The sequence below is a fragment of the Mobula hypostoma genome, chromosome 28 (assembly GCF_963921235.1).
Source record: "Mobula hypostoma chromosome 28, sMobHyp1.1, whole genome shotgun sequence".
In the NCBI taxonomy this organism is placed as follows: Eukaryota; Metazoa; Chordata; class Chondrichthyes; order Myliobatiformes; family Myliobatidae; genus Mobula; species Mobula hypostoma.
Window position 1 is genome coordinate 8,523,926 of NC_086124.1, and position 25,300 is coordinate 8,549,225.

The following is a 25,300-nucleotide window of genomic DNA, read 5'->3' on the forward strand; positions in this document are numbered from 1 at the left end:
CGGCTCTGAAGCCACACAGGTGCAGCCAATTTCAGTGATTGGAAACTACAAGTTATGGAGTTTGATCATTTTGCATTGGGGTTAGATTCTGCCACAGCAATTTTCCAGGAGACAGAGTCAAAGATAAGTACAGCACAGAAACAGGCCCTTCGGCCCATCTAGTCCATACTGAAAGCATTTAAACAGTCTACTCCCATCGACCTACATGGGGTCCATAACCATCCATATACCTATCCAAACATTGCTTAAACTTTGAAATCGAGCTCACATGCACCACTTGGACAGTAGCCTGTTCCACACTCTCACGACCCCCTGAGTGAAGTTTTCCCTCATGGTCCCCTTAAACCTTTCACCTTTCACCTTTAACATATGACCTCTGGTTGTAGTCCCACCCATCCTCAGGTTTCAACTATCTCCTTCTTTTCTCTCCCTCCTCCCCCTGCCACCTTTTAAATCTCCTCCTCGGCCTTTTTTCTCCGATCCTGCCAAAGGGGTTTGGCCCGAAACAGCGGCTATACTTTGTTCTATAGATGCTGCCTGGCCTGCTGAGTTTTTCCAGCATTTTGTGTCTGTTGCCTGGATTTCCAGCATCTGCAGATCTTCTCTTGTCTGTGCTCAGTGGAAAAACCCTGCTTGAATTTACCCTATCTATACCCCTCATAATTTTGTATAACTCTATCAAATCTCATCTCAATCTTCCATGTTCCAAGGAATAAAGTCCTAACCTATTCAATCTTTCCTTATAACTCAGGTCCTCCAGACCCGGCAACATCATTGTAAATTTTCTCTGTACTCTTTCAACCTTATTTACATCTTTCCTGTCGGACGGTGATGAAAACTGCACACAATACTCCAAATTAGGTCTCATCAATGTCTTGTACAACTTCAATAAAACATCCCATCTCCTGTACTCAGTAGATTGCTTATGAGATAGGAAAGCAAGATCATGAAAAGCAGAAGCTAGAAATCTGAAATAATTTTAAAAAACCAGAAAAAAACTGAATGTATGCAGCAGGTTGGAGATCATCCGAGAAAAGGTAATCATATTTAATGTTTCAGGTTTAATAAAAGACCTTCAACTTGACCTATTAACTCAGTTTCTATTTCCACAACTGCTTCCTGACCTGCTAAATGTTTCCAGTTATGCTCTTATAACAGAAAAACAAAGCTTTGTTTCCTCTCCGATGCAAAAAAAATACTAATGCTCTATTTCTGTAGAAGAGCAAGGGAGATACCTGTGGTGTCCTAGCCAATACTGATCTCTCACTCATCTTCATCTGGGACATAGATAAGGCAAATGCACTCGGTCTTTTTCCCAGGGTTGGGGAATCAAGAACTAGAGGGTTTAGGATTAAGGCAAGAAGGAAAAGATATAGTGGGAATCTGAAAGGCAACTTTTTTTTACACACATAAACATGTGGGCTTCCGAAATTCCGGGATTGAAAGGCTTGTCATGTGAGGAGTGTTTTGATGACTCTGGGACTCTGCTCACTGGAATTCAGAAGAATGAGGGGTGACCTCATTGAAAGTTTAAAGGCCTTACTAGAGTGGATGTTAGAGCGGATGTTACCTAAGGTGGGGGAATCTAAGACCAGAGGACACAGCCTCAGAATGGAGGCGCGTCCTTTTAGAATGGAGATGAGGAGGAATTTATTTTGCCAGAGAGTAGTGAATCTGTGGAATTCGTTGCCACGGGCAGCTAAGGAGGCCAAGCCATTGAATATATTTAAGGCAGGGGTTGATAGATTCTTGAATATTCAGGGCATGAAAGGATACGGGGAGAAGACAGGAAATTGGGGCTGAGAAGGAACTGTATCAGTCACAATGAAATGGTGGAGCCGATTCAATGGGCCAAATGGCCTAATTCTGCTCCTATATCTTATAGTCTTATGGGCAGCCAGAAGAAGCGGTTTAGGTAGGTATATTATCAACTTTTAAAAAACAGTTGGACAGGTAACACACACAAAATGCTGGTGGAACGCAGCAGGCCAGGCAGCATCTATAGGAAGAGGTACAGTCGACGTTTCAGGCCAAGACCCGTCGTCAGGCCCGAAACGTCAACTGTACCTCTTCCTATAGATGCTGCATTCCACCGGCATTTTGTGCGTGTTGCTTGAATTTCCAGCATCTGCAGATTTCCCCGAGTTGGACAGGTACATGGATTGGAAAGGATGAGAAGGTTACAGGACAAACACTGGCAAATGAGAATAGCTTGGACAGGATTTCTTAGTTAGCATGGATCAGCCAAGCCGAAGGGTCTCTCTCCATGTTGTATAACTCTACAACTCTAAGGTTACCTCATCATTAATGACAAGCTTTGTGTGAGCTTACTGTGGGCAAATTGGCTGCTGGGTTCAGAGTAGAAGGAAGAACACAGATGATTGTAGATGCAGGAATCTGGAGCAACACTCAAAAGTTCAAGGTAAATTTTATTATCAAAGAAACATGTATGTCAGCATGTACAACCCTGAGGTTCATTTTTCTGTGGGCACGCTCAGCAAATCTATAGAATAGTAACTAATACAGGATCAATGAAAGATCATCTAGAGTGCAGAAGACAAAAAACTGGGCAAATAACATAGAACATAGAATAGTAAAGCACAGTACAGGCCCTTCGGTCCACAATGTTGTGCCGACCCTTAAAACCTGCCTCCCATATAACTCTCCTCCGCCACCACCTTAAATTCCTCCATATACCTGTCTAGTAGTCTCTTAAATTTCACGAGTGTATCTGCCTCCACCACTGACTCAGGCAGTGCGTTCCAGGCACCAACCACTCTCTGAGTAAAAAACCTTTCTCTAATATCCCCCTTGAACTTCCCACCCCTTACCTTAAAGCCATGTCCTCTTGTATTGAGCAGTGGTGCCCTGGGGAAGAGGCGCTGGCTATCCACTCTATCTATTCCTCTTATTATCTTGTATACCTCTATCATGTCTCCTCTCATCCTCCTTCTCTCCAAAGAGTAAATCCCTAGCTCCCTTAATCTCTGATCATAATGCATACTCTCTAAACCAGGCAGCATCCTGGTAAATCTCCTCTGTACCCTTTCCAATGCTTCCACATCCTTCCTACAGCAATAAGCAACATGAACATAAGATAAAAAAAAAGGAATCGTTAAAGTGAGATCATTGGTTGTGGAAACATCTCAATGGATGGGCGAGCTTTGTTCAAGAGCCTGATGATTGAGGGGTAGTAACTGTTCTTGAACCTGGTGGTGTGAGTCCTGAGGCTCTTGTACCTTAGTACCTGATGGCAGCAGCGAGAAAAGAGCATGACCTGGATGCTGGAAATCTCAGATGATGGAAGCTGCTTTCCTACGACAGCATTTCATGTAGATGTGCTCAATGGTTGGGAAGGCTTTACCCATGATATACTGGGCTGAATCCACTAACTTTTGTAGAAGTTTCCATTCAAGCCTCTCTCTTTAACTAGTTTCCTCGAGTCCTTCGCAATCTCCTCTTTCCAGTTCAATGACGTCTTTCTTAACACAGTGGGACCAAAGCTGAAAACAATATTCCAACTTCTAGTACACCTGAAACATCACATCTCAACTTCTGTACTCAATGCCCTTGAGTGGAAAATGATTGAAACTTTATTCACTGAAGCATTGGAGAGCAAGGAATAATTTTATAGATGTTTATAAGATCATGACGAGCAGAGAGAGGGTGAATACACACAGTCTTTTCTCCAGAGTTGGGCAATGAAGAATAGAATAAAAAAGGGTCAGATATAATAGGAACCTGAGGGGCAAACTTTCATGTAGAGGGTGGTCTGTATATGGAATGAGCTACCAGAGAAAGTGGCTGAGGAAATTCCGGTACCTTAACTACAAGGTGAAATGAGGTCCGGTCTGAGTCCGTGATCGACAGCTGCATTCAAACTGTGGCTCTTCATGGCAGTGGGTTTCCACTCTTGGAGCTCTCAGCGTAGCTGAGCATTTTCGATATCTCCAAGAGCAGCCTGGAAGATGTGTGCCTTTGCGGTGCAGCCTGGAAGATGCATGCCTTCAGGGTGTGGCCCCGTGGATGGCCCGATTCCTCGCCGGGGTCGCCGAATGAAGCGTCGCGGGAGATTGGAACATTGAGACAGCAGCGTACGCTGCGTTCAGAATAAGTGACGCTGAAGTTTGTAACATCGAAACAGCGTTGGTCTTCCCTCTCGCTGTGCCAGGAGCGATACCGCTCTCTCCCTCGATAGTGAGAGAAAGAGGGCCTGTGAGGTTTCGAAGTGTTGGGATGCTCAGCAGCACTTTTGTTGGACTTCAGGTCATGGTCTTTGGGGACTTTGCTCTTGCTTGCATGGTGGAAGGTCGGGCGGGGGGGTGTGTGCTGTTGCCTTTACTGGAGCAAGTAGGGGGAGGGGGAATTGGGAGAGTTGATGCTTTGCTACTGCTTGTGTGTTGGAGGGGGGGGATTTGAGGTTCTAATATTTTTCTGTCATTCATTCTTTGGAGTTTTTCTTCTGTTTCATGGATGAACGTGAAGAGAAAGAATTTCAGGCTGTATACTGTATGCATTCTCTGATTTAAATTGAACCATTGCATGTAAAAGACACTTGATGGATAGAAATATTTTAAAGGGTTATGGGTCAAAAGTGGGAAAGCTTGGAATAGAATCGGTTGGGCAGAAGGGCCAGTTTCTGAGCTGTGTGGCTCAATGTCCCTATGCCAAAAGTGCTGGAGGAACCCAGCAGAACAGTCATCATCAGTGGAGGGAAAGGGAGCGTATAGTCCTTCCCTCCAACTTTTGGGTTGTGGGACGACCCTCTGTGCCTCTCAAAGTCCAACCATACATACCCGTCGTGAGAGGTGGAAATGGGTAATGCCGTCCAACAGGGCTCTGGTGAAGCTGTACAGGCTAATCCCTTGTACAGTGGGTACAGTGGATCGCAGAAACATTGATGAACCCCAACCATACCATTGACTCTGGATGATGGAAATGGGAGGTCATCAAGCTCCAGGGGGAACCAAGGGCCTAAGAAAAAGAAAAAGAAGTTTCCCCTCAGTAATGAAAGGTATCAGAATTTCAGAACTCCAGCTGACTTTGGACAATGGAGATTGGAGGTCATCAATGACCTCTGCTCTACTGGGCCGAAGAAGATTATTACCCTCGGTGATGAAAGATACCAGAATCTCAATAATAGGCCGTTGATGTGATCGCTATACATCCTCAGAACACTGGAACCTAAGCCTGACAACTGAAAAATCATCCTCATAGGCTTAGCATTAAAAAAAAGATGAAATGGAGAATATAACTCCAAAATGAATGTTTTATTGAAGAAACAATTCAGTGTTTGCAGACAATACTATTGTGTGTGTACATGAACAGATTTTTCATAAACGCTCAGCTAATTTCTGTAGCGTACTCCTTAATAAAATGGACATTACCTGCTGTCGAGGTACCATAGGGACTAGAGATCTTTTTAAAGATGAAATATCAAATCAAATAAACATGAAAAATGGAAGTGTACTGTTAATTCAATTCTATCATCTTCTAACTTGTTTTAACCATCAATAATGTACTTCCTGCAAAAGATTTTACTTCAAATAACATCTTAATTATCTGAAAAATATTAGGATGATTTTGAAATACAGCAGGAAGACTTCAGTTCTTCTGCACATTCCTGTTTTCTATTTGCTTAATTTAATACACAGGACTCATACGTAGGGACCATGTACTTGATGTTGATAAATGCATCTTCCCCTCCAAACCGTTCAAACACCTCCAGCGTCTCGTTTATGAGGTCGCCGATATTTTCTCGTTTCTGCTGACTGTAGTCGATGCCATCTCCTGAGTTTACTGATGAGATGAGAAAAAGGACATTCAGTTCAGAGATCAAGAGAATACGTCTTACTCAATTACATTTGTTTTCTGCTTGGGGAATATTCAAGGCTTTTGAGTCATTGAGAAGCATCAACGTGGATAATTGCTGGTAGTGCAACATAGTTCAGACTTCTTCCATGGATATGGCCAGATCATTTCCTTGAAAATGGCTCTATTACAATGCTGCACGTAGAGATCTTATCATAACTATAAGACCATAAGATTTAGGAGCAGAATCAGGCCATTTGGCCCATCGAGTCTGCTCCACCATTTCATCATGGCTGATCCATTTTCCCTCCCAGCCGCAATCTTCCACCTTCTTCCTGTATACCTCATGCCCTGACCAATCAAGAACTTATCAACTTTTTTCTTAAATATACCCAACACCTTGCTTTCCACAGCTGCCTGTGGCAACTAATTCCACAGATTCGTCACTCCCTAGCTAAACAAATTACTCCTCATCTCCATTCTAAAAGGACGTCCCTCTATTCTGAGGCTGTGTCCTCCGGTCTTAGATTCCCCCACCATAGGAAACACCCTTTCCACGTCCACACTATCGAGGCCTTTCGACATTCGAAAGGTTTCAATGAGATCACACTTCTCTCTTCCGAAATCCAGCGAGCCATCAAACACTTTTCATGTGACAGATCTGTATTTATTACAAATCACTTAAACTTGCACATTGCATATTCAGACAGAGACGTAACGAAGATTTTTACTCCTCATGTATGTGAAGGATGTAAGAAATAAAGTCAATTACCAGTAAATTAAATTCAATCATTTCTTTCAATCCTGGAATTATTTTCGTGAACCTCCTTTGAACCCTCTCCAGTGCCAGCACATCCTTTTTTTAGAGAAGCTGCCCTAAACTGCTCGCAATACTCCAAGTAAGCCCTCACCAGTGCTTTATAAAACCTCAACATTACATCCTTGCATTTATATTCTAGTCGTTTAATATTCTGAGGGGGCTTAACACGGTAGACACTGTGGAGACAGGAGAAATCTAGACGGAGAGGCATGGTTTGGGGGATAAAGATTTTAACATTGAGATGTGGAGAAATGTCTTCTTTGGAATCATTGGAATTCTCTACTTTGGAGATGTTGAGTCAATAAATACTGTATATTGAGAACCTAAGTTTCTGGACTAGTCAATTATTTGGAAATTTGGTGGGAAAATGGAGATCAATAATCAATGATCAATGTCTATAAGGTGAGGACAGACAAGGGTAGCAATGGCTATTATGAGGCGGCATCTTTTAAGGTGATTGGTGGAAATTATAGTGGGGAGTGGGGTTCAGATATAATTTTTGTTTACACAGAGTGGGTAGCTGTGTGACATGCACTGCCGAGGGTGGTGGTGGGGCAGATACATCAAGGACATTTAAGATACTCTTAGATGGGCACATGGATGCATGAAAAAATGGAGGCTAGTTGTGAGGGAAGGGCTGGGTTGATCTTCAAGCAGGTTAAATAACACCACTATTAGCATTCAATCTGCACACTACCATTCTTAAAGCGGGGAACTTTGTTGTCAAATTCTCCTGATTACTGGGTAAACTTTTCCTTGTATCTCTGTCGGGTCTATTGCAGTTTTATTTTTTACATTGGATTCCTAACTTGAACACAACAGAAGGTGTGATTTTGAAAATCCGCTTTCTCATGTTGACAATTTGAATACTGTACCATTTCAGGAAAAAAATTCAAGTCAGGTATAAGTGAAAGTGAAGGAGTCAGATTGCCATTAAAAACTTACTCACTTTAAGAACACAAGCTATTCTGCAGATGCTGGAAATCCAGAGAAACTCACACAAAATGATGGAGGAATGCAACAGGTTAGGCAGCAGCTATGGAAAGGAATAAAGAGTTGACGTTTACGGCCGAGGGCCTTTTTATTCCTCTCCATAGATGCTGCCTGACCTGCTGAGTTCCACCAGCATTTTGTGTGCTGCTTTAAGAATAGTAATCTGCCAGGATGGCAGAATTACAATAACATTAACTGTCTTGCTTAAACGAACCACTTGGTAGTATCAATCACAAAAAGGGGGATCTCCCGGTAGGCACCCATTTCAATTCTACTTCCCATTTCAACATATCAATCCATGGCCTCCGTTGGAGGAGCAACACCTTATATTCCATCTGGGTAGCCTCCAACCTGATGACATGTACATTGATTTCTCAAACTTCTGGTAATCGTCCCCACCCCCCTCTCCTTCACCATTCCCCATTCCTGTTTCCCTCTCCAACCTCTTTCCTTACCTTCCCATCACCTCCCTCTGGTGCTCCTCCTCCTTTCTTTTCTTCCATGGCCTTCTACCAGATTCCCCCTTCTCCAGCCCCTTATTTCTTTCACCAATTGACATCCCAGCTCTTTACCTCACACCCTCCCCTCTCGTGGTCTCACCAATCACCTGCACCTTGTACTTCTTCCTCCCCTTCGCCCAGCTGTGTCATTTTTTAATGCATGCATTTCTAAATGACAATAAACGAGGACTGAGTGTCCTCGTAATCTAAACCTTCTTACACTGACTTCTTATCTTCCTTTCCAGTCCCGATGAAGGGTCTTTGCCTGAAATGCCGGCTGTATACTCTTTTCCATAGATGCTGTCTGACCTGCTGAGTTCCTCCAGCATTTTGTGTGTGTTGCTTGGCAGTATGGTTAGTGATTCAGTGCGAAATCCTCCCCCTCCCTCCCCCTATTCACTTCTCACAGGAACTGGGGTTCACTAGTGATCGTACTGAGAAATTTATTTAACACAGTTGAACGCATCACCGAACAGCACCAAGATACGCTCAGTGGCCACTTTATTAGGTACACCTGTAAACCTGTTCTTTAATGCAAATATCAACCATTCTCATGGGATTTTCACACATATCAGTCTCTGGCGTTTACAGAGAATAGTTCAAAAACAAGAAAAAATATATACAGTAAGTGGCAGTTCCGTAGTTGAGAATCACAAACATGAGAAAACCTGCAGATACTGGAACTCCAAAGCAATACACACGAAACACTGGAGAAAATCAGCATCTAGGCAGCATCTACAGGAAAGAGTGAGTAGTTGACATTTCGGGTCCATCTTGTACTTCTTTCTTCCCCCCTGCCCCACTTTCTTCCTCTGACTTCTCCTCTTCCTTTCCAGTCCTGATGGAGGGTCTCGGCCCGAAACATCAACTGTTTACCCGTTTCCTTAGATGCTGCCTGGCCTGCTGAGTTCCTCCAGCATTGTGTGTGTGTTGTTGTCGGTGAGAATGACTTGTTAATGGTTAATGAGAGAGGTCGGAAGAGAATGATCAGACTGGTTCGAGCTGACAGTAACTCAAATAACGCGATACAATAACGGTGTGCAGAAGAGCATTTCTGAATGCACAACACGCCAAACCTTGAAGCCGATGGGCTACAACAACAGAATACCACGAACATACACTCACTGTAGATATCTCCTTACCCCACAAAATAGAGCAATTTACCTACCCAGTTTTTCTCTTTACCGAAGATAGACTTAACCATTTTATTAGTTTAAAGCCTCACTAATTATTCCTCATGCTCTGTCAAAGGATTCAAAAGGATTCAAAGTACATTTATTATGAAATTATCTATGCCGTATACAACCCTGAGATTCATTTTCTTCACAGACAGCCATGAAACAAAGAAAATCATGGAACCCGTTCTGTGGAGATAGTTAAATTGGAAGCTATTTTATCTCCATTCCAAGAGGACCGCAACCTTGTCATAGGGTTTGGAGGCTTGCGTGCCTCATTGACCCAGAGAGCTATGTTGACTGGAGTCAGGGCTTTATGTTTTGGCTCTTGGTAGGGCTACCCATTCCAAAAAGGTCAAAGTGTAGAGGACAGACAAAGAGTGGTCCACCGGTCCTCCAGGTTCGGGGGATCAGCTCAGGGCTGACAACTCTGACTGGTCAAACAAAACTGTTACGGAAACAGCAATGAAGAATCCTTCTACATCTGAGTGCAACGGTATTCCTGAGTCTCTACCCGGGACTTGCATGACTGACTGTAGTGAAAACCGAGAGGAAGCTGCTAACACGATGAAGGAAACCCTGAACACCGTTAGAGATGGAGAACCTTCATTGTTGTCCTAGATGCCGGCGGCATAACGAGCAATAAATATGTAAGTAAGAGCCAAAGAGGAGTCTGCAAAGAATAATCTGCTGTATTATATGTGAAGTAACATTAGTTTTTACTTAGTACATGTATATCGAAACAGTGAAATGTGTTGTTTTGCATCAACAACCAAAGTCAGAAGATGTCCTGGGGCAGCCCATAAGTGCCGCCATGCTTTCAGCACCAAGGTAGCATGCTCCCAATTTACTAACCCTGACCCATACGTGTTAGGTATGTGGGAGGAAACAGGAGCACCCAGAGGAAAGCTATATAGTCACAGATAGAACCTACAAATTACCAAGGACGACATCTAGTGCAGACTCAGCAAAGCTAGAAACTTCTTCAGATCAATGAGCAACATTGGGGATCAACCAAGTACAGTGTCCGCACCAAGGTGAAGTTGTACCAGAGCTGTGTTTGGTCTACACTCTGGTATGGGTCAGAATGCTGGTACATGACAGAGAACATCCTTGCCAGGCTGTCATCATTCCACATCACAAGCCTCTGGAAGATCCTCCGAATTTTCTGGACAAGAAAGATCTCCAACCATGCCCTAGTCCTTCAATGTCATCAAGAGGACATGGCCACAATCATCATGAGGAGGTGTTGGAGGTGGATTGGGCGTGTGATGAGAGGAGAGGCCAACGCCATCATCAAGACAGCACTTCAATGGACCCCTGAAGGATGGAGGAAATGCGGGAGACCAAAGACAACTTGTCGCAGAAATGAGGACCTTGAACCACACCTGGGGCACACTAGTCCTCCAGACCTGCTGAACGGTCTTGGCCTGAAATGTTGACTGTCCTCTTTTCCACAGAGGCTGCCTGGTCCTGCTGAGTTCCTCCAGAATTTTGTGTGTGTTGCTTGGATTTCCAGCATCTGCATATTTTCGCTTGTTTGCACAATAGCGAAGATGGCCAAGGACAGACAGAGATGGAGGAGCTTCACTGCTGCCTTAAATCCCAGTGGAAGAACAGGCAGTAAGTAAGTACTTTATCACGCTAACTCCATGTTTGTCCTTCTATATAACCACATAACAATTACAGCACAGAAACGGGCCATCTCGGCCCTTCTAGTCCATGCCAAACTCTTACTCTCACCTAGTTCCACTGACCTGCACTCAGCTCATAACCCTCCATTCCTTTCCTGTCCATATAGCCATCCAATTTAACTTTAAATGACAACATCGAACCTGCCTCAACCACTTCTGCTGGAAGCTCGTTCCACACAGCCACCACTCTGAGTATAGAAGTTTCCCCTCATGTTACCCCTAAATTTTTGCCCTTTAACTCTCAACTCATGTCCTCTTGTTTGAATCTCCCCACTCTCAATGGAAAAAGCCTATCCACATCAACTCTATCTATCCCCCTCATAATTTTAAATACCTCTATCAAGTCCCCCCTCAATCTTCTACGCTCCAAAGCATAAAGACCCAACTTGCTCAACCTTTCTCTGTAACTTCGGAGATGAAACCTCCGTTCATGTATTCATGTATGGTTGAATGACAATTAAACTTGAACTTGCACTGTTCTATTCTAGTCTTGGTAAGAGTCTATATCTGGTTTGGAGCATCATGCCAGTTGCTGGGCTTGAAACAGGTGTAGCTGGAGTATTCCTAAACAGTGTATTATTGTCTGTCACAGTACAATGCTCCATGTATCTCCATCTTAAAATGACGTTCATTATCCAGCATCCACAACATCGGATGGAGGAATCAGAATACTAATTATTTACGCTACAAGTGACCAAAGTTATGTACTATGTTTGTCAGAAATGTTTTAATTGTTTTTCGTTTAGTGCCACTTGGATCTAATCTTCCTGTTAATTACAGCTTTTGCGGATTTCTTCACGGATATTTCTACCCTGCTAATTTTTATTACTCCCCCACTTTTGGCATCATAAATCTGGCTGTCAGGTTGGACATAACAACAAGTGGAATTTAATGAACGTGCTTCAGCTATAAATTTAATTCCCTCGCACATTTTCACACTGTAACTGTGGCAGAATCTATACTTCGAGTACTATAGGGAGATGGATTCAAAGCTTCAGAAATTAATTGCAGTAGTTGTTGTCATCCCTTTCCGCGCCTCATGGAGCATCAGGCAGTGGCCTTGCTGTTTATTTAGCATTTTTGCCTGTTTTTTACGGGGCTGAGTCGCTAGCTTGGCGCTCAAGCCAGCACGGTTGGACAAGCGTGCAAACAACCAGCCCAATTCGAACCCACCACTGCTTACCTTGGAGTCCAGTGAGAATGCCACTACACCATCAGCCAGCCTTAATTGCAATAGAAACATTATTAATTCATTTTAATGTACAGTACTGTGCAAAAGTCTTATGTAACCAGAGTGACTAAAACTTCTGCTCAGTACTGTGGTAATTTTATGTACTGCTCTGTACTGCTGCTGTAAAGGTTGTTTGAAGACTGCCGCACTTCACAAAGCCACCTAGAGAATGACAATCGTAATCAGGTTTCTTATCTTTGACACACAGTACTGTTCGAAAGTCTTAGGCACACACATATATATACCTATGGTGTACTGTATAAGACTTTGCACAGTACTGTATTTGTCAATGCGGAGCAGAGAGCAAGTTTGTAAATCTAAGTCTTTTGCACGGTACTGCAGTAACTTTATGTATTGCACTGTAGTGCTGCCAGAAAAGAGAAATCATGACGTGAAAGATGATAAACCTGCTTCTGATATGGGTCCCTATTGTGGACTGAGAGTGGGAAGGGGGCAGGGGAGAGGGGAATCGTGGTTGGGAAAAGGGGAGGGGAGTGGGAAGTAGCAGAGTCATTCTGTATTGATCAATAAAACAATTGTTCAGAATCAAATGACCTTGCCTGCTGTCTCAGGGCTGGGTGTGTCTGTACCCGCACCACAACCTCCCCCCCCCACCCCCCCCAAGCCCTGGTACTCCTTTTCTGCCACCTATCCCACTCCCCTCCTGCAGAGCCCATGCAATATTGGCTCCATGTTTTGGTTTAATATTGACATGACAGGAGCTGTTCTTACTTTTTTGCTTCTATGTACAATCATGCAACAGTACCTAATACTACATCCAGTGGTCACTTTATGAGGGACACCCGCTCATTAATTCAAATATCTAACCGGCCAATCAAGTGGCAGCAAATCAATACATAAAAGCAGGCAGGCATGCTCAAGTCGAGATACCTAATAAAGTGGCCACTATGTGTGTATTCCAGTACGAATGTACCCAGCTGCATCTTTTGAACACTGAGATACATTTAATGACAGATGTGAAAATTGCAATTCCACTGAAACATAATAAGATTCTGTTTTTGGAAACTTCATTCATGTATGAAAAGCAAAACCAATGTGTTACTTTTCATGTCTTCCAATGCCAGAATAATTAACGATGACCTAATCATGAAAGGAGTAAATTTCATTCCTGAAACCAATGATTTAAGTTGAAGGAATGTTTGTAGTTTAGCTTCTGATTTACTGTTGTACTCATCTTCCACATGGGTTGAAGTCTAGGGGCGTAAGCAGTGATTTAGGCAAAGGTGGCTTTCAGAATTAGAATCAGGTTTAATATCACCAGCATATGTTGTGAAACTTGTTAACTTTGTGGCAGCAGTACAATATAATACATAATAAAGAAAAAACTGTGAATTATAGTATGAATTATAGTTATAGTATATATACACACACTCACATATATAATAGTTAAAACAGTAGTGCAAAAATAGAAATAAGTAGTGAGGTAGTGTTCATAGGTTCAATTTCATGACACATGCTGGTGATAATAAACCTGATTCTGATTCTGATTCAGTGTCCATTCAGAAATCAGACGGCAGAGGGGAAGAAGCTGTTCCCGAATTGTTGAGTGTGTGCCTTCAGGAATCGCTACCTCTTTCCCGGTGGTAGCGATGAGAAGAGGGCGTGATCTGGGTGACGGGGGTCCTTAATGATGGATGCCGTCTTTTTGAGGCATCGCTTCTCGAAGGTCTCCTGGATACTTCGGAGGCCAGTGTGCATGATGGAGCTGACTAAATTTACAACACTCTGGAGCTTTCCTATGCAGTAACCCATTCCCCACCCCCCCAACTCCCCCATACAAGATGGTGATGCAGCCAGTTAACATACTCTCCATGTACATCTATAGAAATTTGTGAGTGTTTTAAGTGACATACCAAATCTCCTCAATTTCCCCCCTCTCTCCTTCTCCCTCCCCCCTCCCTCCCCCCTCTCTCTCCCCCCTCCCTCCCCTTCACACTCCCCCCACCTTCCCCTCACCCTCTCTCTCTCCCCCTCCCTTCTCCCCCCTCTTTTGCTCTCTCTCTCCCTCTCTCTTCCCTCTCTCTTTCCTTTCCCTCCATCTCTCTCCCCTTCTCTCTCCCTCTCTCTTCCCTCTCTCTTTCCTTTCCCTCCATCTCTCTCCCCTTCTCTCTCCCTCCTCTCTTCTCCACTCCTTCTCTCTCTACCCTCCCTCTCCCCCTCCTCCCTCTCTCTCTCCCTTCCCTCTATCTCTCTCCCTTCCCTCTCTCCCTCCCTCCCTCTCTCCCTCTCTCTCCCTCTCCCATCTCCCTCTCCCTACCCCCCTCTCTCTCTCTCTCCCTCTCTCTCTCCTCTCCCCTCCCCTCCCCTCCCCTCCCTCTCTCTCAAGAAAGGGGGCCACTGGTTCAAAGTGATAGGTGAAGGAAACAGGGAGAGTGAGGATAATAAGGGAAAGTGATTACATCTGCAACTCACAGTTGCAGAGTCAAAAGGCATATTGATTTTCATTTGAGGTAAAATTAATTTGCAGCTTTCTGCTTAGATGACAGGGAATGTGACTGGATTGTTCTGTTGAGGTTAAGTTTGAGCATGAAGATCAAAATGGCTTCATTTTGCACCATAACAATGTTAACATTCCAGGATTCTGCATACAAAAACGTTCGCAGTGGCCACTTCATTAGGTACACCTGTACACCTGCATGCTAATGCAAATATCTAATCAGCCAATCATGTGGCAGCATCTCAATGCTTAAAAGCACGCCGACATAGTCAAGAGGTTCAGCTGTTGTTCAGACCAAACATCAGAATGGGGAGTAAATGTGATCTGATTGACTTTGACCATAGAATGATGGTTGGTGCCAGATGGGGTGGTCTGAGTATCTCAGAAACTGCTGATCTTCTGGCATTTTCACGCACAACAGTCTCCAAAGCAGGGGGTTCCCAACCTTTCTTATGCCACAGACTCCTACCATGAAGTGAGGAGTCTGCGGACCCCAAGTTGGGAATTGCTGCTCTAGAGTTTACAGAGAGCAGTGCGAAAAAGGTGAAAAATATCCAGTGAGTGGCAGTTCTGTGGGCAAAAACACCTTGTTCATGAGAGGGGTCAGAGGGGAATGGGCGGACTGGTTCAAACTTACAGGAAGGTGACAGTAACCATGTGCTGCAACAGTGGGGTGCAGAAGAGCATCTCTATACCTTAAAGTGGGTGGGCTACATAGCAGAACACCACACCGGGCTCCACTCCTGTATCTAATAAAGCGTAAATGTCCTTCGCCACCGTCGGCAGAGGAATCAGCCACCTGTTTCCCACACCCCACTGCCCCCGGACCTCACACTCGCCTCCCTGGCCGAACATCCTAAGCCTGACCACAGTCTTTTAATTTGGCAGCGTGCACAGCAATACAAGTGCTCTCATCTTAATTTAATCATTATACGCAGGATACAGACTTGATGTTAAAACCCAGAAGCTGCACAAGAAACAGATGTTCAGTGCTTGCCACAGAGGAAATTTGGCTTCTCATAATTTTACTGCTAGGTCCACTCTACAGGTTAATAGCAATAAAACTAATTACCATGGTTGCTGGGAATCTGCATAAACGCAGAAGACGTTGGATATGCTCCACTTCTTTATCTGCCGGTGATACATTATACCCTACTCTTCTTTCAGTGTTCTTCACCCCCTCCCCCTTCCCTCCTGAAGGCATCGATATTTTCTGGAGCTTCATGAATGTAGCCAGAACCCTTGCTCTACTCTCAAAGCAGCCAAGGTTTTGTAAGTTGTTCAACACTACGATGCTTTGAATATTACAGCAAACGTCTTACAGTGTTCCTCTCACCCATTGCTAATGTTCTGCAAAACTTTGTCACTGAATGGATTTTCTAGCCAGTGTTGCCGAAAATGTTAACCCAGCCGAGAAACCTACGTTAGGGCTCATATAGTCTATTTATGCAAATAATAAATTGGCTGGTGCCTTTACAACTTGGAAACAGCAGATAATTCTAAATGTTTTAAGATGATATATCTGCTTCATGAAGCGTCAGAAGAAATCGAATAGTTAGCCTATGATTTAAATTTTCTGAGAGAGAGAGAGAGATACATAAAAACAAGAACTGTCAGGATGGGAAACAGCTTCTTCCCTCAGGCCATTAGGTTTCTGAACTCCCTGCCGCATCGCATTCAAAGTGTCTTCATTTAATCTGTTCTGTGCTTTACAATATTTAATTTATGCACTTTAGTTTGTTTATTTATGAGTAATCTATATGTAGATTTCATCCTTACTTTCATATGACATCATGTGTTATGTGTACTTCAGTGCCTTACACCCTGGTCCAGAGAAATGTTGTCTTGTTTGATGGTATACATGTACATAGTTAAATGGCAATAAACTTGACTTGACTTGAGAAATACAGTTGAATTTACCAGCTTGGTTCCTCCAAGTGAATCACAGCCTTGTGGTTTGGAGGCTTGTGTGTCTCAATGACTCAGAGAGCTACAATGACAGAGAGCTTTATGCTTTGACTCTTTGTAGGGTCACCCATGCCAAACAGGTCAAAGAGCGGAAGCCAGACTAAAAGTGGCCCACTGGTCTTTCTGGGTCGGGGGTTCAGCTCAGGGCTAACAACCCTCACTGGACAAACAAAACTGTTATGGAAACAGCAGTGAAGAATCCTTCTACATCTGAGTGCGATGGTATTCCTGAGTCTTCACCCAGGACTTGTGCGACTGACAGTAGTGAAAACCGAGAGGAAGCTACTGACATGATGAAGGAAGCCCTGAACACCGCCAGAGATGGAGGACCTTCATTGCTGCCCTAAACGCCAGCGGCGTTACGGGCTGGCCATAAGTAAGTAAGTTACCAGCTGGGCTGGGTTCAGACTAGCTCTATTTGTCACATGTACATTGAAACATCGGAACATACAGGGAAATGCATTGTCCGTGCCAATGACCAACGCAGTCCGGGGATGTTCCGCGGGCAGCCTGAAGTGTTTCCATGCTTCTGGCGCCAGCATAGGATGCTCGCAGCTCACTAACCCTAACCATTCAGAGGGGATGACGAGACGGCCTACAGGGACGAGGTCCAGCACCTGGCCTCGTGGTGTGCCGACAGCAACCTGGCCCTTAACACCCAGAAGATCAAGGAGATCATTGTGGACTTCAGGCATGCCAGGAGTCACACTCACGTCCTCATCTACATCAACGGAACTGTAGTGGAGCGTGTATCAGGCTTCAAATTCCTTGGTGTCCACATTTCCGAGGACCTCACCTGGTCCTGAACTCCTCCATCCTGATCAAAAAGGTGCAACAGTGCCTTTATTTCCTGCGGAGCATGAAGAAAGCTCACCTCTGTCCCAGGATACTGACGGACTTTTACCGCTGTACCATTGAGAACATAGTCACCAACTGCATCTCAGTGTGGTATGGCAATTGTCCCGTATCGGACTGCAAAGCATTCCAGCTTGTGGTGAAAACTGCCCAGCGGATTATCAGCACCCAATTGCCCACCATTGAGAACATCTACCATAAACGCTGCCTGGGCAGGGCGAAAAGCATTATCAGGGATGCATCTCACCCTAACCATGGACTTTTTACTCTCCTCCCATCCGGTAGGCGCTACAGGAGCCTCCGCTCCCGCACCAGCAGGCACAGGAAGAGCTTCTTCCCTGAGGCTGTGACCCTGCTGAACCTCTTATCACAGCGCCAAGCAGTATTGCATCTGTATTGTACTGTCTCAGTACTTTTATATTTGTGTGCTGTAGCACTTTTTTTATTCGCAGTTAACACTATTCTTTGCATTTCTGGTCAGATGTTAAATGCATTTCATTGGTTTTGTATCTGTACTTGGCACAATGACAATAAAGTTGAATCTAATCTAATCTAATCTAACCTGTATGTTTTTGGAATGTGGGAGGAAACTGGGGCAGCCAGAGGAAACCCCACAGTCATGAGGAGAAGGTGCTAACTCATTACAGCGATGGGAATTGAATGCTGATCTTCCAATCGACTACACTGTAGAAGAGCATGATGCTAACTGCTATACTCGTGTGCAACCCGGGGCACCCAAGGCTTCCCCAGAGAACATAAGGATTCAGGAATATCAGTAATAAACTGCAATGCTGCCTTACTGCAGATTTCCCCGATGATGATAACCTGGTGAAAGGTAGTAATGGTTAATGAACTTTTAACTAAGGACACAAGGAATACTGCAGATACAGAAAATCTAGAGTAATACACACAGACTGCCGGAGGAACTCAGCAGGGCAGGCAGCATGTACGGAGAGGGATAAAGTGTCAATGTGTCAACTGTCCTGAAGTACTGTTGAAGGGTCTCGGCCCGAAACATATCGGCACAAAACACCGACTTTTAATTCCTCTCCGTAGATGCTGCCTGACCTCTTGAGTTCCTCCAGCACTTTGAGTGTGTTATATATTTGGGCAGGCACAGTAGTGTAGCGGTTAGCACACTGCTTTACAGACCAGCAGCCCGGGTTCAATTCCCGCTGCTGCCTGTAAGGAGTTTGTACGTTCTCCCCGTGATTTTGTGGGTTTCCTCTAGGTGCTCCGGTTTCCTCCCACAGTCCAAAGACGTGGCAGTTCATAGGATAATTGGTCATTGTAAATCGTCCCATAATTAGGCTGTGGTTAAATCAGGGGTTGCTGGGTGGTGAGGTTCAAAGAGATGGTAGGGCCTACTGTGCACTGTATCTCAATAAATAATTAAGAAGCCATTTTTACGTAGAATTAGTTATTACAGAATTGGTATGATATGTTCATCTTCTCAAGACAAGGTTACCTAGGTTGAACAAAGTAAGTCACAGACTTTAATACATTTTTTGAATTAAATAGATCAAACAAAGTGCTTTTCAAATTTTGAGATATTTGCAGCTTCATTCAGTGCTTCATCAGCACTCTCCTGGGTGCAGTTGGACCAATAACCCTGGCTGGTTTTATACCTGAAGGTTTAATAAGATGGTATCTGATCCTGTGCCAAGTAACATTCAATCAAGCCAGCAAATTTACCTTTGATGTAGTCACAATATTGATGATATGATAGTCAGTCATAAGGGAAATAAGACTGCTGATTGGCTGGACCCAAAGACATGAAGTACCTAGCACATACTGTTCCTGGGGTTTGAGCAATGCAGTGGTTACATTAGTAGACTGGCAGACAGAAACTTGGGTCATTGATCCTTGGACGTGAGTTCAAATCCCACCATGGCAGCTGAAGAATTTAATTCAAAGCAGTTTAATAAAGTTCAAAAGTCAAGAGGTTATGTTGCAACTTTATAAAACTCTGGTTAAGCCACATCTGGAGTATTGCATAGATTTCTGGTCACCCCACTATAGGGAGGATGTTCAGGCTTTGGAGAGGGTGCAGAAGAGGTTTACCAGGATGCTGCCTGGTTTAGAGGGCATGTGCTATAAGAGGCTGGGTGAACTTGGGCTGTTTTCTCTGGAGCACCAGAGGCAGAGGGGAGATCTGATAGAGGTTTACAAGATTATAAGAGGCATAGATAGAGTAGACAGAGAGTATCTGTTTCCCAAGGTTGGTCTAATACAGGAGGACAGGCATTGAAGGTGGGAGCAGGTAGATTCAATAAGGATGTGAGGGGTAAGTTTTTTAACTCAGAGTGATGGATGGCTGCAACGTGCTGCCTGGTCTGGTGGTAGAGGCAAATACATTAGAGGCTTTTAAGAGATGTTTGGATAGGCACATGGGTGTAAGGAAAATGGAGGGATATGGACATGGTGTAGATAGAAGGAATTAGTGTTTGGGGGTTTTGATTTACGTTTTAGTTGGTTTGGCACAACATTGTGGGCCGAATGGCCTGTTCCTGTGTTGTACTATTCTGTGTTCTGTGTTCTCAGTCTGAAATTGAAAGCCAACAGCGAGCTGCAGTAATGGTAAATCCGAGTCTACCAGACTGTGGTCCTCGAGTTGGGGGGACTTGGAGAAGCGATGCAGGAGATTGTAACATCGGAACAGCAAAGTTGCTGGTCTCCACTCCCGTTGGTGCAGGGGGCGCCCACTCTCTCCCTCGCTGGAGAGACAGCCTGTCTGAGAGACTGGAGTGCTGGGTTACGGACTGTAGTTTCTGATGGTCTCTAGATCAAGGTTTCTTTGTGGGGGTGGGGGGGTGGGGGTGTTTGCTATTGCATGCATGGTGGGGGTCAGTACTGCTGGCGTTAGTGAGGGGAGGGTCAATGCTTGTGCTGCTTGTGCAATGGGAGGGGGAGGTGGGTTTTAGGGTTCTGATGTTTCAATCACTCATTCTATCTTTTTTTTGCTTTGTGGATGTCTGTGAAGAGTAAGAATTTCAGGTTGTATACTGTATCCATTCTCTGATATTAAATTGAACCATTTGTTCTTATCTGGTCTGGTTTATGTATTACTCTGGACCTAGTAAAATTTCTTCGCTGCTTTCTCAATTTGGATGGAATTAGAATGGTCAATAAATAGTATTAAATTTTAAAAATAGCAATAAAAGTATAGGGAGCACACACAAACTGCTGGGAGGGACTCAGAAGGCCAGGCAGCACCTATGCAAAGGAGTACGGTTGACATTTCAAGCTGAGACGTCCTGCTGAAGGGTCTTAGCCCGAAACGTCGACTGTGGTCTTTTCCATAGATGCTGCCTGGCCTGCTGAGTTCCTCCAGCATTTTGTATGTGTAATTCTTGGATTTCCAGCTTCTGCAGATTTTCTCTTGTTTGCTACTAAAATATGTAAATGGTTTCCTCAAGGTTGTTATAGCGGAGCGGGAGGGAGCTGTGGTAATGAGGACAAGCTCCCACTACCTTTTAAATTCTCCCAGTGCCATGCGACTCAGATAGCCTCTGACAGTCAAATCCAGCTCCAGGCCTTCACGTATGGCTTAGCTACTAGGTCCAGAGGAACAGATTCTACTGACAGGAGTGGCAAGAAGCTGTCGACTCATCCAGCTCTATCATGGACAGAGCCCTCCTCACCATCGAGGACATCCTCAAGAAGGTTGCGTCCACCACAAAGGACCCTCCCCCTCCACGACATGCCCTCTTCTCGTTACTACCATCAAGCTGGAAGTACAGGAGCCTGAAGATCTAACCCAACAATTCAGGAACAACTCCTTCAACATATTATAGTGTCATGAGTTTGCGTTCCACATCCCAGGCAGTTAATCTGATCAGGCATTCCAGTTAACCACCAACTTCCACTTCCTCGTCTATCTATTACCCCACACCACTGCACTGCAAATACTTTAAGCCACTTTTTATAATATTACTAACTTTGACAACGAATTCTGATTTTTATGTATTTATGCATATTGTATTCCATATCTGTACTTTAACCTCTGGCTTTATTTTTATATAGTTTTTTATTATTTATAATCGTTGAATTTTGTTATTGTAAATAGCACCAAAACACCGCAGCAAATTCCTAATACATGTAAATGTATATGGGAGATAAAGTTGACCCTTATAATTATGCAATACACACACAAAATGCTGGAGGAACTCAGCCAGTCAGGCAGTATCTATGGAAATGAATAAACAGTTGATGTTTTGGCCTGAGATGCTTCTTCAGAGCTGGAAATAAAGGGGGAAGGATGCCAGAATAAAAAAAGGTAGGGTGGAGGGGAAGGAGGCTAGCTGGAAGGTGATAGGTGAAGCCAGGTGGGAGGGAAAGGTCGAGGGCTGGAGAGGAAGGAATCTGATAGGAGAGTGGACCAATGGAGAAAGGGAAGGAGGAGGGGACCCAGGGGTAGGTGATAGACAGGTGAGAAGAGGTAAGAGGCCAGAGTGGGGAATAGAGGAAGAGCGGTGGAAGTAAATTTTTACCGGAAGGAGAAATCAATATTCATGGCTTCAGCTTGGAGGCTACCCAGACAGAATATAAGGTGTTGCTCCTTCACCCTGAGGGGGACCTCATCTTGGCACAAGAACCAACATGTCAGAACGGGAATGGGAATTGCAAAGTTTGGCCACCAGGTAGTTTTGCTTTTGGCGGCGTGAACAGACGTGCTTGACAAAGTGGTCCCCCAATTTACGAAGGGCCTCACCAATGTAGGGAGGGCCACATTGGGAGGTCCTTATTAAAAGATCGTCATCCTCATTAATTGTTCTGCAATATTTATTTATTTTTTGTAATTTTAGTGATGTTATGTCTTTGGACTTTACTGCTACTGCAAATCAACAAAGTTCACATCCCCTAGGTCAGTGTTAATAAATCGGACCTCATTCTGATTCACTACGGTTAATTTCAGAATAAAATATCGATATTAATAACCTGTTTAAAAATAATTTCTTTTATTTATTGAGACACAGTGCAGTCATTGAGATTTATTGAAGAATAGGCCCTTCCGACCCTGCAAACCACGTCGCCTAGGCAACACACTGATTCAATCCCAGCCTATTTCACAATGGCCAATTAACTTACCAACCCAGGACATCTTTGGACTGTGGGAGGAAACCAGAGCTGCAGGAGGAAACCCATGTGGTCACCGGGAGAACTTGCAAACTCCGTACCGGCAGTGGCGAGAGTTGAACCCAGGCCGCCTGTACTGTAAAGCGTCATGCTAACCACGACACAATCACTCATCCTTTGTCTAAACTCACTGAACCGAGAGGGCGAATACCCTGTTTCTGCTCCTGCGCTTTACGGCCTGATGGTCTTACATTTGAAGCAAACAGAAATTTGCCAGATTCATACATTATAAATGCTAAAAGGAGTGTGCAAATTGGATAAACAATAGCTGGGTTCAAGTTAATTAATTTGTTCTGCCAAGTAATTTGGACAAACGAATGCTTTGAGGGGCAGTCTGTCAATATTGGTTCATCTGGAACTATGCGCAAGTAAACAACGCTCTTTCCAAGCAAAGAAAGAGCCAGATTCGTCCATCATGATGGCAGAGAAATCCTGGAAAATAGTTCCCATAAATGGCAGAGGCAATGTGGAATTAGGATATTTAAAAGTTAATGTGGAAGATAACGTATTGGGGGAAATAGAAATAATTAGAACATAGAATGGTACAGCACAGGAACAGGTCCTTTGGCCCACAATGTTGTGCTGACCCAGTTAAATTAGTAATCAAGCGGCTAACTCAACTAATCCGTTCTGGCTACAGATTGTCCACATTCTTCCACTTTCCTCACGTTCCTGCGTCATTTCAAACATCTCTTAAAAGTCCCTCACACAAAACGCTGGAGGAACTCAGCGGGCCAGATGGCGTCTGTGGAAAGGAGTAAATAGTCGACGTTCTGGGCCGAGGCCCTTCACCAAGACCGAAAAGTCGACTGCTTACTCTTTTCCACAGACGCTGCCTGGGCCTGCTGAGTTCCTCCAGCATTATTTGTGTGTTGCTTTGGATTTTCAGCATCTGTGCTTGTCTTAGAAGCCCTAATGTTTCTGCCTCTACCATCACCCCCGGCAACGCATTCTAGGCACCCGGCTCTCCCTGGGTAGAAAAAACTTGCCCCTCACATCTCCTTTGAAATGACCCCCTCTCACCTTAAATGCATGCCCTCTGGTATTAGACATTTCAACTCTAGGGAAAAAGATACTGTCCACTTGATCTATGCCTCTCATAATCTTAGAAACCTCTATCAGATCTCCCCCCACAAACTCCGCCGCTTATGCAGGGCTGAATCATGGTGAAAGTAGCCACTGCCAACAGTAGTGGCCTGTTTTGGGGCTGATAATGGAGATTTGTCACAGCACAGATCGCCTTTGTTTGCACACAGGGTAAACTCATGCAGGAATGAGGTTGGCTGTAGCCTTCAGCCGGAGCAGAGCTCAGGAAACAGCAATCCAGAAAGGCACGCAAACCACGCGCCCTGTAGGGTGGGGGAAGGGAAGGGAGCGAGGGAGGAGGAGGAGACAGGAAAGATCATGACTCCTTTCTAAACAAAGGCTTTACAGTGTGCACCCCATGGAATTCAAAGAGCTGTGTACGAATTCTCAGATTAATTATTACCCACCCACCCAGAAATGTCAGGAGTTTCGCTTGGTAGTGAAATGTGCCTGTCCAAGACAGAAAAACAACATGCGCACTGAGGGTGTAATACTTGTGTACATAAAAGCACTTTAACAAAAAATGTGGCCCAATTAATTTCCACCACCCCCGCCCTTCCCACCACTGGACCAATTTAATGCAAGTTAAGTAGCCGTGGAAAACTTCAAAGAATTCCATGTTTACGAAGTAGCTTTGGCATGTGACTTCTGCAGGGGCTGATAGGGAATGCTGGAATTTCACTCGCCTGCAAGTGCAGAAGGCAGATTTATCTCCTCGCGGCTCGTTTCTTTATTCTAGTGAAACGCTGAGAAGTACAAATTCCTGTGAAATTCCCCTTTCATTCCCAGAGCACTGGGCCATTTACACTGTGACAGATTGTCTCTCATTTGTACTGCCTTGCTAGAATATAAAAATGTCTTGAGGAACACTTCTGGTTTCCAAGTGCTAAAATTCACAGTAATCTGGTAGTCACAAACTACTGGCAGAAAGCAAATTCCTGGGTTACACTAATAACGCTATAGTGGTTAAGGGAAAAGCGAGTAAAGAATATTGGGAGAAGCAAAGTGTGGAATAATCTCACTTTTAATTTAATTTATTTATTTATTGAGATACAGCGCGTAATAGGCCCTTCCAACCCTTTGAGCCACGCCGCCCAGAACCGCACCCTCCCCACTGCCAATTTAATCCCAGCCTAATCACGGGACAATTTACAATGACCAATTAACCTACCAAGCGGTAGGTCTTTGAACAATGGGAGGAAACAACCAATAAATAGATAGATAAGTAAATAATAAAGCAATTTACAAAATTTACCAATTCAGCCAATTGAATTTTTATCTCCAGAGTATCTCTATAATCTGCAATAACTCTCAGTATTTCATTGCCACCTGTTCAGATTCATCCACCTTCTCTGGACTGACAGGCAACAGGTCCATAAGGCCATTCAGCCCATCGAGTCTGCTCTGCCATTCCATCATGGCTGATCCCGGATCCCACTCTTTGCTCTGTCTGCACTCGTGCACATTTGGTCAGCAGCAGTGGAGCCGTCAGCAAGGTGAACATGGCCGTGGGGCTGTGGTCAGCCTCACAGCGTAAAGCAGGTAGAGCAGGGCTCTCAGCACAAGGTCT

The 25,300-nt window shown here is 44.3% G+C and overlaps 1 protein-coding gene across 3 annotated transcripts in view; it reads right to left on the reverse strand.

Moving 5' to 3' along the window:
- Positions 1 to 5,154: 5,154 nt before the first annotated feature.
- LOC134339031 (parkin coregulated gene protein homolog) overlaps positions 5,155 to 25,300 on the reverse strand; it is a 498,671-nt gene continuing 478,525 nt past the window's right edge. Inside the window, exon 5 of one of the 3 annotated variants that reach the window (XM_063035291.1) lies at positions 5,155 to 5,799. In XM_063035291.1, coding sequence (XP_062891361.1) covers positions 5,639 to 5,799 — 161 coding nt within the window. In that variant the 3' untranslated portion in view covers positions 5,155 to 5,638. The remainder of the gene's footprint in view (positions 5,800 to 25,300) is intronic. The other 2 variants (XM_063035290.1, XR_010016335.1) reach the window with 2 other exon arrangements.